Here is a 16762-nt window from a genome sequence, read left to right on the forward strand (position 1 = left end):
ACATTTTTTTTACTGTGTGTCTTAAATCCTGACAGTACTTTTTTAACCCCAAAGGATGGTTTCCGCTGATGCAAGCTGTTAGTAAATGTGGCAATAAAAATGTTAACGACCTTAAACCTTTGAACAATAGTGTCTTTCTTTTTTACTTCTATTTTGATTTTGTGGGTAAATTTGGCCCAGGTGTCATGAAATTCAATAAAGTTTTTACATTGAAGAAAGTTAGTTTCATGTCAATCCATTGTCACTTAAAATAACATACCAGTCACAAAACCACACAACATGTCACAGTCATGTTAATTGATCTGCTAGCACACACAATGTCTAGGCCTGGCATAAACGAATAATCTGACTCCATGTCAACATTTAAGCATCCCTATTAACCACACAGAAAAATGTACATCTTATAACAGCCAACTGCCTATTTTCAATGCTGAAATACACACTTATCAGTTTAAACCTCTAATTGCATTCTGGCATTATTCTGATAATTTTAGCCTCCAGACTGCTAAGTGCTTAAGGCAAGAGGGCTTTCGGAGATTCTAATCAGAAATTTCATTTATAGTTTCTCCTTCTTTGACAAAATATATGTTTAACTTTGCTTTTCCTTAACAGCCAGTGTAGGTCATCTGAGAGAAGTCGGTCAGTATCTGGTGCTTAAATAAAGTGCTTAAAGTCTGTTTTCGAGGATTAAGCAAAAGACGCTGAAAGGGGTAGGAGAAAAGAAAGCATGAGCACCAGTTTCATCAATATATTTACCAGCTGAGGCTAATATGAAGGGTAAGCATGTTAAAGGATAATTCCGGTATTTAACACCTTGAGTCTATTTTGTAGTTTGTTTTGAATGAAATAGAGTGGTGGACTTTTTTGACTTTTTTGAATGAAATAGAGTGGTGGAGAAATTTTGACAATGAGTCCTGTCTCGACTTGTTGACTGTTTTAGAATCGCCTGTGAGAGCTTTAGACTGGCTGTCTATGGGCATGCACAATCTGAGGTATCTGAAAAAATAGTTCCACTATAGCAAACAACACGGATTGAAAGCATACATTGCGCCAATATATTTGTTTTTAAACATCAACGAACACCACCAACCACTCGGTGAGTTGCACAATTTTGAAAATGAACGTTAAGGGTTGTTTTAAGGACATGTTTGTGCATGCCCATAGACAGCCAGTCTAAAGCTCTCACAGGCGATTCTAAAATAGTCAAAAAGTCGAGACAGGACCCATTGTCAAAATTTCTAAGTCCACCACTCTCTATTTCATTCACAACAAACTACAAAATAGACTCAAGGTGTTAAATACCGGAATTATCCTTTAACGCGAATCTTCCTCTAATACATGTCAATGGTGGGGGCCTGGGTCTGGTCCCTCTAAGGGTTTAGGCCTCAAACAGGGTATTAGAGCAGTGACCAGTAGAAATATGATCTTCTCAAACACAATTGCACATGGCCAATAATACATTATTTGCTTCTGGGAACACAAACACTGACTGATACAGTGGAACAATGCCAATTTGTTAGATTATTCAGTGTTAGACAGAAAACATCTGAAATGTAATGTGGTACTGATTAGAAATTATATGACTAAAATCTTTATTTGGTGTTTCAAGACAATCATGGTCTATCAAAGATATCATGGTCATCACCAGCATAAGGTATGTTTTGCATGCTGAGTTTGTTCAGGAATTTTTTTAGAAGGGTATTTGAAGAATAATAATAATAATAAATTTTATTTATATTGCGCTTTTCTTGTACCCTAAGCGCTACAATCACAGTACAAAAGTAAAATATTTTAACAGTTAAAGGAGAACTCCGGCGAACAATGAACCTTTGGTCTAATAAAACATCGGTACATAGTCAACCATTCTCTGAGATTTGTTTTCATGATAATCGAATGTAAAGAGTTTTATCTCTAAAAACTGTTTAGCGTATAATGCTAGTAATGGGGGCATTGACTAAGTAAAAAGAAATCGCAAGTTTACACCACTAACAAGGCTCAAAATAGCTCCACACTAACGCAGTAACATAATGAGGCTCCATACATGCAAAACGAAGCATTGAGAACTTTGTAAGTGTACAGACCGTTTAATAAGAAGATACTTTATGAAGACAGTTCACTTCGTACATACAGACAGGAGCCATCTTAAAAAATAGTCTCGATAAGTCGATCCCCGAACGCCGCTCATACAGTTCAGAAGTTCGCTGAACTTCATAGAGTTCAGATCACTCAGCACGACGTTCGTGGTTTGACTTATCGAGACTATTTTTTAAGATGGCTCCTGTCTGTATGTACGATTGACTATAGTACCGATGTTTTATTAGACCAAAGGTTCATTGTTCGCCGGAGTTCTCCTTTAGGATACATTAACACCAATTAAGACACAAACACATTCTTAAAAAGATGGGTTTTTAACAGTTTCTTAAAACTCGTTAATGTTGCAGCATTCCGAACAGTTAAAGGAAGTGCATTCCACAACCTGGGGGCTGCCACAGAGAAGGCTCTTTCATCCATTGGGCGGGTGGGCGGAGCAGAGAGATTGAGAGGGCATATATGGCGTAATTAAATCACATATATATGATGGTGCAGGGTATTAGAGCAGTGCAGGGTGTTGAACATACCAAATACAAAGGCTTAAAATGATCCTTGAGAAAATACTGACACCACAAGATGCCCTCTGTTGATAGCCAATTTGTAACATTCCCATTTGTGAACCAGCATTTTCCAATAAAGTGTACTTCCACAATGTTTGTAGTAAATGTTCTTGCCAATGTGGACTTATAGGTTGCATGCAATATTTCTGGGGATTGTTTACTCTCTTTTTTTTTAACTGAGTTCTTTGATAAATATACTTTGTTCTGTAACTTTATAAAAGCTTTCTAACTTTCTAACTTCTTTTTATAATATTTTTGGTCTACATTTTTTTAGGACGTTAATAGCTTTAAATACACTATTATTCATATTTTTTTGTAAGAAGTCTGTTCTGTTCACTAATATTACAAGGGCCACAGTACACTGGGGTGGAACACTATATGTTTCTTATGTATGTTTCTTATGTAACTTATGTAATGGTGTACGGGAGGACCATGTTAAGATGGCCAACAGTATACTGTATGTAGACAGCCACTTACCTTATTTCTATGACAATTCTTCTGATACTCCACCACAACTCAAAGTAAAATATTCAAACTATGTAAGGAGGAAATAACCATAAACGTCAAACAATTAAAACTGTTTAAACTTTCAGACGGCACATACTTTTCTAGTTTTTTGTGCAGCTCTGTTTGGTGACACGTGTGGTGCAGAAATGCAAAAAAAGTTCTCTTTTAAACATGTAAATTCGTTTTCACTCTACATTCCTCCGGCAATGTTGTATTTCAACAGTCATGCCAATAAAACTTCACTGAAAGATGAGAGACAGAGGGACAGGGTGAGAGAGGGGGTCACAGCCTGTGCTCCTTACCGGATAGCCCTCTGTTTTCTTCTGGCACCACTTCAGTAGAGCGTTCCTCTTAGATCCACCATACTCCCGCGCCAGAGCAGACAGAGGGTCTGTTCTTTCCACACTAGCATCAGGGGACACACACATACACACGTACAGTCACTAACACTGCATCTGTACATATTGGTGACCCGTTAAATGTTTAACCACAGCTAAAATCCTCACAAGCTTGTGAGAGTACATCCGTACATCAGGGGTGTTGCTCTGCGAGAGACACAGCATGAAAGATAATCAGATCTTTTTGTGTTCTATTAGATGACTCTGTGGTCAGTCATTGCTCTGGAAGTAAACTGTATGCGTCATCGTTTTATCACCTTTCACATTGATGTCTGTAAAGGTTTGAAACAAATACAAGACTTAATATCTATTTATATGGCATACTATTATATCTAAAATAATATCAATGGATTACACTACTGTTTGCTGTTTAAAGAGATTACTGTATAAAGAGATTCATACTTTTATTCAGTAAGGATTTTTATTTCAAATAAATGCTATTTTTTCTATATAGAAAAAAATGTATTATGGTTTCCACAAAAATATTAAGCAGCACAACTGTTTTCAACATGTGATAATATCAAGACATGTTTCTTCAAAATCAGCATATTAAAGTGATTTCTGAAGGATCATGTGACATTTAGAGCTACATCTTAGAGCTCAAACATGACAGGTCAGGAAGCAGACAGACTGGCTAAACCAACCGTATGCTACAGTAGCGTTCTCACATGACTGAGATGATTTTTTAGTCTATGGATAAATCCCATCACATAGAGACTCTTTCACCTAGATATCATCATATAGAGGCTGTGTCTATTCCTCAAAATTAGGAAATACAAAAAAATCCCAAACCCATTTAAGGATAAAAATTGAATTGATGTTCAACAAATAAAAAAACAGATATAATACAGATGAACAAAAGATAAAACTGGGGTTGCTGAATATTAGATCCCTTACTTCAAAAGCACTTGATTTGATTGATTAGAGATTATAACCTAGATGTGCTGTGTTTGACAGAAACCTGGCAAAAACCAGATGATTACATTGCTTTAAATGAGTCCACCCCACAAGATTATTGTTATAAACATGAGCCTCGTCTAAGGCAAAGAGGGAGGTGTTGCTGTAATTTATAGTAATATCTTTAGAATGACTGAGAAAACTTGTTTCAAATATAATTATTTTGAAGTGTTGGTGCTTATGTAACACTTTCTAGTGTAAATGATGAATCACGTTTGAGATTTGTGCTGGCTACTGTATACAGGCCACCAGGGCACCATACAGACTTTATCAAATAATTTGCTGATTTTCTATCAGAGTTAGTACTGGCTGAAGATAAAGTCCTAATTGTTGGTAAATTTAATGGGGACATATCATGCAAAATCCACTTTTTTAGCCCTTAAATGCATTTTGTTGTATATTTGGAGTGTTTATAAGTACAGAAAAGATGAAATTATTCTCTTCAGGTGCTTTGTTTATATCTTTATATTCTGTTTTGGTCATATTTTTCAACCTGTTCAGTTCCCTTTCGTAGTCACTCCGAGTTACGTCGGATGACGGAGAATGGGGGTTTCGCATAGAAAGCCAATCCTCTTCGAGTATTTAAAAACGAGCCAATGGCATGAAAATGCCTTGGGTCAGCGGAATTTGCATAGCGTATCTCCGCCCCACCTCGTGGGTATAAAAGGAGGAAGCAGACGCAACTGCAGTATGTTTTCGCTTCGGAGCCAAGAGAACCTCTTCACTCCAAAAGCCACACAATCTGAGTTTACTACTGTGACTCACCTCTTCGAGACGAGCGAACTCTCTGGTGTTGGTGTGACGGCGGTATCCAGCGAGTTTCACATTGCCTGCAATCTGAGCAGTGGTCTGCCAGTGTGTGTGTCTCTCCCTGGTCGCTTCAACATCCGCGGAGTTTTCTCCTTACACTGAAAGAGTGTGCACGGGTCACGTCTTTTTAAAGACGATCTGCCCGTGTATTCCTGAGTGCGATATTTTGATAGAGTCAGCTGATGGGCACGAGTGCTGTTTGACGTGTTTGGGCTTTGATCACGCTCAGACAGCGCTCGTGGGTGTGTCACGTTCTCTAAGTGGGAACGTGACCATTGCAACACGTGGTCCCGAGTGACTTCGCGGCTGCCAAAAAAAAAAATTTTTTTTTAAATAAAAGGGACCGCGTTCTCATTCGGTCCCCCAGTTAATGAAATCATGTTTATCGCCGCATCACAAGGTGAGCTGTAGTTCTCTGGAGTTGGCTCGTCTGTGCTGCTGTCCTCAGATGTGCTGGCATAGCGAGTTAGATTCAGAGTTCACAGCTATGCTTCCCAGGCTGCCACGAGTGTTGGGTTTGTGTGGAAAATTCTGCCATGTCCCAAGCACTTTAGGCTGATGATTGGTTTTTTGGGGGTGGCGAACCCAAATCCTTTCTACCCGGATGTGCATGAAGAGGCCATGAGATTGTGGAAGTCTCTTTGACTTTTGCGACTGCTCAGCGGCCTCTTCCGCCTTCTCTGCCCTGGTAGAGGCCGCAGTCTAGGGTGCACTGGGGTTCCCCCTGTGGAGTGTTCTGTGGCAACACTTAGGTGTCCCCACAGTGTCTCCACCTGGCGTGGCAACCCTGAGCACCCCCCCAATGCCGTAGGTTCTTGTCTACTCCGGTGGCGGGACCTATAGAGCTGCGGGGCAGGCTGCCACCTCACTCTGTGTTATTGCCTTTGGGGTGTGCAGTAGGGCTGGGGGAGAATCTTTTCTTCAAAGAGCTGCATTCCATCTCTGAGCACACAGAGCAAGATGAAAGTGCGCAACGCCCCTGTGCCTCGCCACTCTCATTCTCCTCTGTCTCTGAGGGTGCGGATGGGAGTGTGTGTCGTCCCTGGACCACGCCACTCCCATCCCCCTGTATCGCCAAGCCCCCGGCAGAGCAGACCCCTGTGGAACGCTGGTCCTTCCCTGGTCTCCTCTGTCGGGGGGCGGAGCTCAACTGTGCACCCGCAGGGGTAACAGTCTGCCCCGCTGCTCCTCCGGGGGGACGTATGTGGCTCGGATGATCCCGCTGGATCGGTTTCTGGGAGCTTGGTTAGAGCTCCCCGGCCTGTCCCGCTGGGTCGCTCGAACGATCAGACTCGGCTATGCGATTCAGTTCGCACGATCTCCTCCCCGCTTCCGGGGAGTTCGCTTTACGGTGGTCGGTGGCAATACCCTGATCATGAGAGCGGAGATTGCCGCCCTGCTGGCGAAGGGTGCAATCGAGTCTGTCCCTCCAGCCGAGATGAGGTCTGGGTTTTACAGCCCTTACTTCATTGTCCCCAAGAAGACCGGTGGATTACGACCGATCCTAGATCTTCGAGTTTTGAACCGTACTCTTCACTGACTGCCGTTCAAAATGCTCACGGCCAAACGCATTTTCGAGTGCGTTCGGCCTCAGGATTGGTTTGCAGCGATAGACCTGAAGGACGCGTACTTTCATGTCTCCTCGACACAGACCATTTCTTCGGTTTGCTTTCGAGGGACAGGCATATCAGTACACGGTCCTCCCATTCGGGTTAGCTCTGTCTCCTCGCGTCTTTACGAAGATTGTTGAGGCTGCCCTTGTTCCCCTTCGCAGGGTTCGCATCCTGAGTTATCTCGACGATTGGCTGATCCTGGCACACTCTCGAGAGCAGGTTTGCGAACACAGAGACCTTGTGCTCCAGCACCTAACCCATCTGGGCCTTCGGGTCAATCGGGAGAAGAGCAAACTTTTCTTTTTTCGGTATGGAGATAGACTCGGTCGCCATGTCCGCGCAGCTCACAAGCGAGCGCGTTCACTCACTGCTGACTTGTCTTCGACAGTTCGAGGGCAAGAGTGCGGTCCCACTGAAACTCTTTCAGAGGCTCCTGGGGCATATGGCATCCGGAGCCGCGGCGATGCCGCTCGGACTGCTTCATATGAGACCGCTTCAGCTGTGGCTTCGCGATCGAGTCCCGAGGTGGGCATGGCATCGCGGTTTGCTCAGAGTTCCAGTGACTCCGACCTGCCATCAGACCTTCTTCCCGTGGTCGAACCTCGAGCTGCTGGCAGTACGCCTGGCCCTGCACCGCTTTCGAGCATTGCTCCGGGGACAACACGTACTTGTCTGATCAGACAATACCGCAACAGTAGCGTATATCAACCATCAGGGTGGTCTACGCTCACATCGGATGTCGCAGCTCGCACGCCACCTCCTATTATGGAGTCAGAAGCATCTGAGGTCCCTTCGTGCTATTTACATTCCAGGAGATCGGAACCTGGCAGCCGACGAGCTGTCACGGCTCCATCCAGTCTCTGGCGACTCCATCCCCAGTCGGTCCAGCTGATATGGGACCAGTTCGGGGAGGCACAGATAGATCTGTTCGCTTCCCAGGACTGTGCCCTGTATTACGCTCGGCACAGACTCCTTGGTGCACAGCTGGCGCAAGTATGTGTTTCCCCCAGTGAGCCTTCTCACACGGACTCTGTGCAAGATCAAGGAGGACGAGGAGCAGGTCTTGTTTGTAGCCCCCTATTGGCCCACCAAGACTTGGTTCTCCGAACTGATGCTCCTCTCGACAGCACCTCCTTGGCCAATTCTTCTGAGGAAGGACCTCCTTTCTCAGAGACGGGGCACCCTGTGGCACCCTCGTCCCGAGCTCTTGAGACTACACATGTGGCTCCTGGATGGGACGAGGCAGGTTTGAGTTCCCTGCCACCTGTGGTGGCGGCTACCATCACTTCCGCTAGAGCGTCGTCCACTAGACACGTCTATGCGTTGAAGTGGAACCTCTTCGTCAACTGGTGCTCTTCTCGCCGAGAAGACCCCCGGACATGCCCGATCAGCGTCGTGCTTTCCTTCCTGCAAGAAGGGTTGGAGCGTAGGCTATCTCCCTCCACCCTTAAAGTTTATGTCACGGCTATTGCCGCATTTCATGAAGCAGTTGAAGGTAAGTCATTGGGAAAGCATGACCTGGTCATCAGGTTTCTGAGGGGAGCGAGGAGATGGAATCCTCCTCGCCCTCCCCTCGTGCCCTCTTGGGACCTCAGACCAGCTCTTTGTCTGTTATGGTGGGGGGATGGGGGCTCTCTCAAAGCAGCGGTTGTCTCACTGGATAGTGGACACTATTGCTTTGGCGTACCAGCAGCAAGGTCGACCGTGCCCCCTTGGTGTGACGGCCCACTCCACTCGGAGTGTGGTTTCCTCTTGGTCTCTAGCGCATGGCGCCTCGCTAACAGACATCTGCAAAGCTGCAGGATGGGCGACACCTAACACATTCGCGAGATTCTATAATCTTCGAGTGGAGCCCGTGTCCTCTCGTGTACCTGCTCCGGCCAGTACTGGTCCCGCTCAGGTGTCTTCGCTTGCTCGCCATTCCACTTCTCGGACTAGAAAAGTGCGATATTTCCTCAGCTGAGCCTTCCGTTGAAGCCCTGAGTCCTCCAGCACTGTTGATGCTGGCGCCAGTGTCTGTTGCTCTGGACGTCGGCTAGGTGCCTCCGTGTGTATGGTTCCCCTGGTAACTGTCACATGTGTATTCTCCACTGTAAGCCTCTCTGAGCATGTGTCTTCCCTCGGCAAGCCACCGTGCCACTCTTGGAGTTAAGTTTCTAGCCACCCTCAGGTTGGTGACTCCAGTGTTCCTCCATATGAAGTCCCCTTGGGCCATATGTGTATTCTTACGGGTAGGCGTACTACGGCATATTCCTCCCGGGATATGCTCCCCAGTGTACCTTGGTATTCCTATGTTGAAGTAGGACTCCTTGTCCGTAGCTAAGTTGACAGGAGTTCAGACTTTCGCAGGGCACTGGAAGACAGCTACGAACGGGAAAGGGAACGTCTCGGTTACGGATGTAACCCTCGTTCCCTGAGTAGGGAACGGAGACGTTACGTCTCCCTGCCACTTCCACTGTACCGCTGGGTAGATGTCTGAGTTCAGTCTCGGCTCCTCAGCGAAGACATACTGCGGTTGCGTCTGCTTCCTCCTTTTATACCCATGAAGTGGGGCGAAGATACGCTATGCAAATTCCACAGACCCAAGGCATTTTCATGCCATTGGCTTGTTTTTAAATACTCGAAGAGGATTGGCTTTCTATGCAAAACCCCCATTCTCCGTCATCCGACGTAACGTCTCCGTTCCCTACTCAGGGAACGAGGGTTACATCCGTATCCTTAATGTTTTAAGAAAAACTTTTATTTCATAGTGTGATTCACCCCCACTTTCAATTCTTTAGCTTCAATGAAAGGTTAGAATTTTGCCAATTTTTTGAATGGAAGATCAAAAGGATAAACAATGCAGAATTATTTTTTACAGCCAGTTTTCATCATATTTACCAGGGGTGCCATTAATTCTGAGCACGACTGTATACTTAAATATACCTTTTACCTACAGTTACAAAACTTGCTACGTATATTGTTCTTGTCAAGCCGATCAACTTTCTAATTAACAGTAAGAAGCTCAGACCAAAAGAAAGTCAGATATTGTAGTTTGGATTTGTATCTTGTCTCTATCAGTGTCTGTGTGGGGAGGAGGGGGGGGGGGGGTTGCTGGTGTGTGTGTTTATGTGTGTGTGCGTGGGTGTGCGTGGCTGACTGTAGATTTTTCCTGCAAGTCCTTGTCTTTTTTCATAACAATTTTGTATTTTTTTAAATGACATAATATGCATATAACCCTAATCTTTTAAATGTATAGTTTGCTTTAAATAAAAGTAAGATAAATTGGTAAACTACAAATTGGTAATTGAAGCTGAATGAATTTAAAATTCAAGTCAAGTCAAGTCAAGTCACATTTATTTATATAGCGCTTTTCACAATACAGATTGTATCAAAGCAGCTTCACAGTGATAACATGTAAGTAGCACAACACAGATCAACAACATTGCTAAACACTAAATAACCCCAACTGAGCAAGCTCAAAGCAAGCCAAAAGCAAGGCGACAGTGGCAAGGAACCAAACTCCATCAGATTGGATGGAGAAAAAACCTTGGGAGAACCCAGGCTCAGTCGGGGGCCAGTTCTCCTCTGGCTTACATTCATATTGTTTAAATATAAATATTAAATATAAATATTGTTTATGAATCAAACGGCGCCATAACATATCGCAGGCGTTGAGTCGTCTCATCACAGGCGTTGGTCTTCTCATCACAGGCGTTGGGGCATCCGAAATCCCCGTGAGAGGCTGGACACAAAACTGGACCTGACGAACGCCATTTTTCTCGGGACAAGCGTCCCGAGATAACAGCAGAAAGGCAGATGGGAAATAATTAGCATAGCTGATGTTCATAATGATTTCCGTTATAACTCACAAACTCTCCGTAACCCGAACTCTCCGCAACCCAACCATACGCGTCGACCCGTTTGTCTAAAAGGCTGTCGAGCCCCACTGGTGCGTTAAGCAGTTTCAGTGGCAAACGGTTCCGTATGGCATAACAGAGGACTAGAAGGTAAGCATTATGTGAATGCTTGACTAAAGAGATGCGTCTTTAATCTAGTTTTAAAGTGTGTCAGCGAGTCAGAGGCTCGGACCGTATCGGGAAGGCCATTCCAGAGTTTTGGAGCTAAATGCGAGAACGCCCTCCCTCCTTTACTGGACTTCGATATCCTAGGAATGACCAGAAGCCTTGAATTTAGTGATCTTAAGGAACGCGGTGGATTGTAGGGCGAAAGAAGGTCCGTTAAGTACATAGGTGCTAAACCATTTAGGGCTTTATAGGTCAGTAGTAGTATTTTGTAGTTGATGCGGAACTTAATAGGTAACCAGTGTAGAGATGATAAAATCGGTGTTATATGATCATATTTTCTTGACCTAGTAAGAACTCTAGCAGCTGCATTTTGTACTAACTGTAGCTTGTTTATTGAGGATGCAGGACAACCGGCTAATAAAGCATTACAGTAATCTAGTCTCGAGGTCATGAATGCGTGAACTAATTTTTCTGCATCAGAAATAGATAGCATGTTACGTAGCTTAGCAATGTTTCTAAGGTGGAAAAAGGCTGTTCTTGTAACATATGAAATATGATTTTCGAACGACAAGTTGCGGTCTAGTATAACACCCAGGTCTTTTATTGTTGTGGATAAAGTAACAGGACATCCGTCTATATTAAAGTTGTATTGTGAGAGGTTTTGTGAGTAGTTTTTTGGACCAATAAGTAATACCTCCGTTTTATCTGAATTTAATAGCAGGAAATTGCGCGTCATCCAGCATTTTATATCTTTGAGACACTCTGTCATTTTAGATGAGTTAGTGTTTTCATCTGGTCGTGATGAAATATATAATTGAGTGTCGTCAGCGTAACAGTGGAAATTAATTCCATGTTTTCTTATAATATTACCAAGTGGCAGCATATATATATTGAGAATAGCAGAGGGCCTAAAATCCTTGCGATCCTTGCGGTACTCCATAGTCTACTGACGTTATCTTTGATTTTTTCCCATTTAAACAGACAAAATGAGAACGGTCCGATAAGTACGATCTAAACCAGCTTAATGCCTGTCCCTGGACACCGGTGAAGTTTTGTAGTCGATCCAAGAGTATTATATGATCTATAGTGTCGAACGCAGCGCTAAGATCAAGTAGGACTAGTATTGAGATACAGCCTTGGTCAGAAGCTAAAAGTAAATCATTTGTAATTTTAACTAGCGCAGTTTCTGTACTATGATGCGGTCTGAATCCTGACTGGAATTTTTCATAGATATCATTTTCTTGCAAAAAAGAGCACAATTGAGCGGACACTACTTTTTCAAGTATTTTGGACATAAATGGAAGATTTGAAATGGGTCTGTAATTTGCCAAGTTATTTGGATCTAATTGCGGTTTCTTAATGAGCGGTTTTATTACAGCCAGCTTGTATATTTTTGGGACATGACCTAAAGATAAAGACGAATTAATAATATTGAGGAGAGACTCTTCCACTACAGGTAATAGTTCTTTCAGTAGTTTAGTGGGTATTGGATCTAATAAACAAGTTGTTGGTTTAGATGCAATGATAAGTTTATTTAGCTCCTCCTGTCCTATCGTTGTAAAGCAGTTTAGTTGTTCTAGAGGGTCCATAATTGAAGCTGAATCATAAGACACCATAGCGGATTGTACATTTATAATTTTGTTTCGGATGCTTTCTATTTTCGCATTGAAGTAATTCATAAAATCATTACTACTAAACTGTAAAGGTATATTTTGCTCTGGTGATGTCTGTTTATTTGTTAGTCTAGCCACGGTGTTAAATAAAAACCTTGGATTATTTTGGTTATTTTCGATTAGTTTGCGGAGATGCTCAGCCCTGGCTGTTTTTAGTGTCTTTTTATAACGTGACATACTGTCTTTCCACGCGATTCTAAAGACCTCTAAATTAGTTTGTTTCCATTTACGCTCTAAGTTGCGAGTTTCTCTCTTGATAGCATGCGTAGCACTGTTGTACCATGGTGCTTTAATTTTCTCTCGAACCTTTTTTAATCTAATTGGCGCAACAATATCTAATGTACTAGTAAGAATGGTGCTTAAACTGCTAGTCATTTCCTCTAATTCATCTATTTGTTTGGGTTCACTTTGCAGCTTAGATAGATCAGGTAAGCTATTTGAAAATCCATCTATAGTGGTTGGAAGGATTGTTCTGCCTGGTCTATAACGTGGCGCAACATGACATATTTCAGCAGTACGTATTATGCAAGTCACCATGTAATGATCAGTGACATCATCGCTTTGCGGTATAATATCTATATCAGTTGGATCGGTTCCATATGATATAATTAAATCTAGTGTATGATTTAGACGATGAGTGGGACCACTGACGTTTTGTTTGACCCCAAAGGAGTTTAATAAATCTGTAAACGCAGCCCCTAACGCATCATTTGTATTATCTACGTGTATGTTAAAATCTCCAGCAATTATTGCTTTATCGACATTTACCAATAGATCCGAGAGAAAGTCTGCGAACTCTTTTAGGAATTCAGCATATGGCCCTGGAGGTCTATATACAGTAGCCAGGGCTAGAGATAATATAGATTTCCTTCTTACATCTAAGAGCGTAACATTTAGCACAAGTACTTCAAATGAATTAAACCTGTGACCTGTTTTCTGAGTAATATTAAAAATATCTTTATAGATTGTTGCAACACCGCCGCCACGACCGATCAGACGAGGCTCATGTTTATAACAGTATCCTGGCGGAGTAGATTCGTTTAGACCGAAATACTCATTTGGTTTAAGCCAGGTTTCAGTAAGGCACAGAACATCGAAGTTATTGTCTGTGACCATTTCATTTACAATAACCGCCTTAGGTGTGAGCGATCTAATGTTTAGGAGACCTAGCTTTAGAAATTGTTTTTGTTAACTGATATTTAGATTTTCTGGTTTAATTACAATAAGATTTTTGCTAGATCCTACACTAGATTTATTGTTTGGCTTCACTAAACGAGGAATAGACACAGTTTCTATATAATTTTCCACACTATGCTTATTAGTTAAGTTTGGACCGCAAAGGCTGTAATTTGGAAATTCATGTGCTATATTTCAATATATTTGCTTTCCTTAATATTGTAAAACACTAACCTCATTCTCATCTGAATTACAAATATTTTTTTCTGTATAAAATAATACTCTGATTAAAAAAGAAACATCAAACGTGTTTTTAGTCAATGTAGAATGTGTAACTTAAAAAATAAACAGATTAGTGATCCTGTGTGGGGAGTGGGCAGGGGGATTTCTCTGTTGGTTGAGATTTAATTAATTTTGTTTTTCAAGGTAGCATTCTAATCAGGTAAAGCAAGTAATATTCTTTATATATATGTGTGTGTGTGTGTGTGTGTGTGTGTGTGTTTGTATGTATATTTTGAGCCCTCACTGATGCAAGCTCTTCAGCACACTTCTCTTCAACAGTCAAAGCGGGGGTTAAGTTTTTGCACGTCATGCAGAATAACCCTCTTTATATATATATATATATATATATATATATATGTGAATAGTTCAGATGCAAAAGCCTCTAAGTGCCATTTGAAATTTTCTTCTAAAATGGTCATTTTTATCAAGCTTATATATTCAAGTTCAGTAATTTCACTTAATTGACAATTAATTGGTAATCCTCATTGCAATTTAAGTGAAATTACTGAACTTAATTATACAAGCTTAATAAAAATGATCATTCTAGAAGAAAATTTCAAATGGCACTTAGAGGCTTTTGCATCTGAACTCTTCATGTGTGTATATATATATATATATATATATATATATATATATATATAATATATACTTAAAAAAGCGGGGGTTAAGTTTTTGCACATCGTGCAGAATAACCCTAAAGGCACCAGCCAGTGGCATCTTTTATATATATATATATATATATATAAAATATTTTTTATATTTATATTTATATATTTTATATATACAGTGCCCTCCACAATTATTGGCACCCCTGTTTATGATGTGGTTGAGGACTTTTAAAAATTCTCCCTTTTTTTTAAACAACATAGAACCCAAATGCAAAAAAAGAGAAAAATCCAACCTTTTATTCAAGTACATTACTTTGGTGGTAAAAAAAAATGTAAAAATTTAGAAAAATAAAAACTTCAAATCCTGTGTCCCACAATTATTGGCACCCCTAACAATTCCGCTGAAAAATGTAATTGATTTTTAAAAAAATATATATTTTCTGTAGTTGCTAATGTTGGTCAGGATATCTAGGAACTTTTAATTAGTAATTCATGACTTCCTATTTCCCTGGGGTATAAATATGACATGACACAGAGGCCTAATTCTCTTACCCATTTGTCAACATGGCAAAGACAAGAGAACACACCATTCAAGTAAGGCAGATGTGTGATGACCTTTATAAGTCAGGCAATGGCTACAAGAAAATAGCCACTCACCTTATATTGCCCGTATCTAAAGTTAGAGGAATCATTAAGAAGTTTAAAACAACAGGAACAGTGACAAACAAGGCTGAAAGAGGTCCCAAGTTTATCTTGCCACAACGCACTGTGAGGAGGATGCTAAGAGAAGTAAAAAAAAGTCCTAAGCTCACTGTCACAGAATTGCATCAAATAGTGGCATCTTGGGGTCACAAAATCTCCAAAACAACCATCAGACGCTCTCTACATGCCAACAAGATGTTTGGGAGGCATGCTAGGAAAAAGCCTTTTCTCACTAACACTGACAAACGTAAACGTCTGGAGTTTGCCAAGCGGCACTGGGACTTCATCTGGGATCGTGTGCTTTGGTCGGATGAGACTAAGATTGAGCTTTTTGGCAACAAACACTCTAAGTGGATCTGGTGTAAAACAAAAGATGTGTATGCCGAAAAGTACCTCATGCCCACCGTGAAGTATGGTGGAGGATCTGTGATGCTGTGGGCCTGTTTCTCTTCCAAAGGCCCTGGGAACCTTGTTAGGGTGCATGGCATTATGAACGCTTTGAACTACCAGGACATTTTAAATAAAAACCTGATGGCCTCTGCCAGAAAGCTGAAGATGGGTCATCATTGGGTCTTTCAGCAGGATAATGATCCAAAACGTGTGGCAAAATCTACACAAAAATGGTTCAGTCACAAACTCAAGGTCCTCCCATGGCCATCTCAGTCCCCAGACCTCAATCCAATCGAAAACCTGTGGGGTGAGCTAAAGAGGAGAGTGCACAAGAGAGAGCCCAGGATACTGGATGATCTAGAAAGATTTTGCAAAGAAGAATGGTCAAAGATCCCTCTCTCTGTGTTCTTCAATCTTGTGAAATGTTATAGGAGGAGATTAAGTGCTGTCTTGTTGGCAAAAGGGGGTTGTACAAAGTATTAACATCAGGGGTGCCAATAATTGTGGGACACATGATTTGAAGTTTTTATTTTTTTAAATTTTAAATTTTTTTTTTACCACCAAAGTAATGTACTTAAATAAAAGGTTGGATTTTTCTCTTTTTTTTGCATTTGGATTCTATGTTGTTTAAAAAAAAGGGAGAATTTTTAAAAGTCCTCGACCACATCTTAAACAGGGGTGCCAATAATTGTGGAGGGCACTGTATATATACTTAAATATACTTAAATATAGCTGCGAGCAGCGATGAAGGGCCAAAGCTGGCGGTACCGCCATCCCGGTGCCTTTAGGTAACTAAAGGCGCCGGGGTTGCACTGCCACCGGCTTGGGCCCGCAATCGCTGCTTGCAGCTATATTTCTTCTTCTTCTTCTTCTTCTTCTAACGTATTATTATTATTCTGCTACTTTTTGGGCACTTTTGGGGCCCTTAACGTGCTCGAAAACTCTTGAAACTTTGCACACGGTTCAGAACCCGCGGCCATCAGGGCCG

General features: G+C 41.8%; 1 protein-coding gene across 5 annotated transcripts in view; it reads right to left on the bottom strand.

Annotated features, from left to right (window-relative positions):
- Positions 1-16762, bottom strand: part of specc1 (sperm antigen with calponin homology and coiled-coil domains 1) — a 269017-nt gene that overhangs the window by 79283 nt on the left and 172972 nt on the right. For all 5 annotated transcript variants that reach the window (XM_089129997.1, XM_089129999.1, XM_089129998.1 and 2 more), the window contains one exon: positions 3461-3563. In XM_089129997.1, coding sequence (XP_088986123.1) covers positions 3461-3563 — 103 coding nt within the window. The remainder of the gene's footprint in view (positions 1-3460; positions 3564-16762) is intronic.

This window comes from Pimephales promelas, chromosome 4 (genome assembly GCF_988280905.1).
Source record: "Pimephales promelas chromosome 4, fPimPro1.hap1.1, whole genome shotgun sequence".
Lineage (NCBI taxonomy): Eukaryota > Metazoa > Chordata > Actinopteri > Cypriniformes > Leuciscidae > Pimephales > Pimephales promelas.